Here is a 3,027-nt window from a genome sequence, read left to right on the forward strand (position 1 = left end):
AAATTAAACCCCAAATTTTGTATGTGTTTGACCATTTAAACGCCACTTGCTCACATAAGTTTACAATCTTTAATACACAATGTACAAATCCTTGCAGCATAACTATCTTGCATTCACGAATTTGAGCTCTGGGAAAAAGGAGTTGACTCCCCATATAAATACGAGTTCTAGAGAATGGTTTTTATCAATAAAACACACAAAAACAAAGAACACATTACTTTCTTTAGAAAGTTATATTCATGGCAATAAAGATTGTACAACCAACTGTTGGTTTATCAAAGATTGCAGTTTCAGAAACCCATGGAGAAAACTCTCCATATTTTGCTGGATGGAAAGCTTATGATGAAAACCCATATCATGAAAAACATAACCCTCATGGGGTTATACAAATGGGGTTAGCGGAAAATCAAGTAAGCACAAATGCATCAAATCTCATCAAAAACTGTACAGTTAAGTCTGTCTACATTTACATGACCTAACAGTTTATGGGTTTTGGTTTTCTTGAACAGGTGTCATTTGATTTGCTTGAAGAATATTTGGAATCTAATCAAGAAGCAGCAAGTTGGGGCAAAAGGGTTTCTGGTTTTAGAGAGAATGCTTTGTTTCAAGACTACCATGGCCTTTTAACTTTCAGAAAGGTACAACCTTTTCCACAATATGTACTAACACATATGCATAGTTTATGATCAGGGATTAAAATAAACTAACTAGTGTACATTTGGGTTTATAGGCAATGGCAAGTTTTATGGAACAAGTGAGAGGTGGAAGAGCAAAATTCGACCCTGAAAGAGTCGTTTTGACTGCGGGTGCAACAGCTGCTAATGAGCTTTTAACTTTCATTTTAGCAAATCCTGGCGACGCGTTGCTTGTCCCCACTCCTTACTATCCAGGGTATGAAAGTTTTCTTCATTTTGAAGCTATTTTGTTTTCATAAATATTTCTTTAAAGTCCACTTAATATGTGGACCTTTATCGCCTCTATATCACCTGGTTTCAAGAATGTTGAAACAAATGGCAATGATGGGTCCACTTGATATGTGACCTCTGACATATTAGTTAATACCGAAACTTTGATCTTTTTAACACATAAAATTATATACTTATAATGATTTGTGTTTTATTGACATAATTTCATGAATGTTTCAGATTCGATCGAGATTTGAGATGGAGAACTGGTGTCGAAATTGTGCCAATCCATTGCGAAAGCTCAAACAATTTCCAAATTACTCCGGAAGCCTTAGAATCTGCATATGATCATGCAAGATCCATGAACAAGAAAGTACGAGGGGTTCTAATAACGAACCCCTCGAACCCGTTGGGTGCGACCATCCAACGGAAAGTTCTAGAACAGATCCTGGACTTCGTCACGAGAAAAAACATTCATTTAGTCTCGGACGAAATCTATTCAGGATCTGTATTCCATTCTGACGAATTTGTCAGTATAGCAGAGATCCTCGAGTCACGAAACTACAAAGATTCCGAACGTTGTCACATCGTTTATAGTCTCTCGAAAGATCTTGGTCTTCCGGGTTTCCGAGTGGGAACTGTGTACTCATATAATGATCAAGTAGTGACAACTGCTCGAAGAATGTCTAGTTTTACCCTAATTTCATCGCAAACTCAGTTTCTATTGGCGTCTATGTTATCAAATAAGGAATTCACTGAAAAGTATATAAAGATCAATCGAGAAAGATTGAGGAAACGATATGAAATGATTGTTGATGGGTTGAAGAAGGCTGGAATCGAGTGTTTAAAAGGGAATGCTGGGCTGTTTTGTTGGATGAATTTGAGTCCTTACTTGAAGGAGGCAACAAAAGAAGGTGAACTGGAGATCTGGAAGACGATAATGGAGGAAGTGAAGTTGAACATCTCGCCGGGAAGTTCTTGCCGGTGCTCCGACCCCGGTTGGTTTAGGGTTTGTTTTGCAAATATGAGTGAAGAAACACTTAATGTTGCACTCAGGAGATTGCATGAGTTTATGGATAGAAGGAGAAGAGATACACATGTCTTGTCTATGTAAACTTCCCTTTATTCAAAATTTTGAACTTTAACCTCAAATCAAGAACTAGGGTTTTTCTTAATTTGTGCAAAACTATGAGAATAAAAAACATACTTAGACTATTAATAGATTCATCGAATACACATCTTATCGTACAACGAGGGTGAGATTTAATAAAACAATTTTATCAATTTGACTAAAAGAAAGAAATAGGAAGTATATAAAATGGTAAAAGAAATAGTTTAAATCTAAATTTAACATAAGATGTTAAAAGCGAGGAAAACTGGTCGTTTTGATAGTAAATCACAGTTTTGGTCCTTACGATTTGGTTAACTTCATATCCCTAGTACCAGTTTATCCTTTCTAATTTATTTTACCCATTTATAATTTTCAATAATAAGAAAAAGACAAAACTATAAAAATTGTCCTTTATGGTATGTATTTTTTCAAAGGTTTGGTCTAAACCTCGATTTTTTTGGATTGAAGTTTTTTTGGGCTAGTTTTTTTTGGTTTTGGTCCCTCAGAAAACTAAAAAGACTAAGAAACCCTTTTATTTTTATTTTTTTTAAAACTTATTTTTATATTTTATTAATTAAAAAACAAAAAGATCTCTCTCTCTCTCTCTCTCTCTCTCTCTCTCTCTCTCTCTCTCTCTCTCTCTCTCTCTCTCTCTCTCTCTCTCTCTCTCTCTCTCTCTCTCTCTGTGTGTGTGTATCAAATTGATTTACCAATAGAAAAGAAAATCAAGTGGAACAATTCATGTGTTCATCTATATGCATAAAATAATCAAAGATCTCAAAACTATAATTACCAGATACTCTAAGAAGGATCGGGCTTGCTAAAAAATCAAAGATCTCAAAAACGATTGGGGTCAAGGACCCATGTGTTAAGGATCGTTTGTTTCTCATGTCAGCAAATCCCTAAATCTCGATTATATGAACCAATGATAATCCGTGAAGTAGATCGAACAACCAATCACCTCCCAGATTCTTCAATTGTAGAAACAAACAATTTACAGTTCATAACCAA

At 35.2% G+C, this 3,027-nt stretch overlaps 1 protein-coding gene across 1 annotated transcript; it reads left to right on the forward strand.

The window, feature by feature from the left end:
- Positions 1-203: 203 nt before the first annotated feature.
- Positions 204-2,080, forward strand: LOC145054697 (1-aminocyclopropane-1-carboxylate synthase 7-like). Its single transcript, XM_079002946.1, has 4 exons — positions 204-410; positions 510-638; positions 731-891; positions 1,146-2,080. The coding sequence occupies exons 1-4, from the start codon at positions 240-242 to the stop codon at positions 2,017-2,019; spliced, it is 1,335 nt and encodes a 444-aa protein (XP_078859072.1). The 5' UTR covers positions 204-239; the 3' UTR covers positions 2,020-2,080.
- Positions 2,081-3,027: the final 947 nt, after the last annotated feature.

The sequence above is a fragment of the Lactuca serriola genome, chromosome 5 (genome assembly GCF_051521515.1).
Source record: "Lactuca serriola cultivar US96UC23 chromosome 5, Lser_US96UC23_V15, whole genome shotgun sequence".
Taxonomy (NCBI): Eukaryota; Viridiplantae; Streptophyta; class Magnoliopsida; order Asterales; family Asteraceae; genus Lactuca; species Lactuca serriola.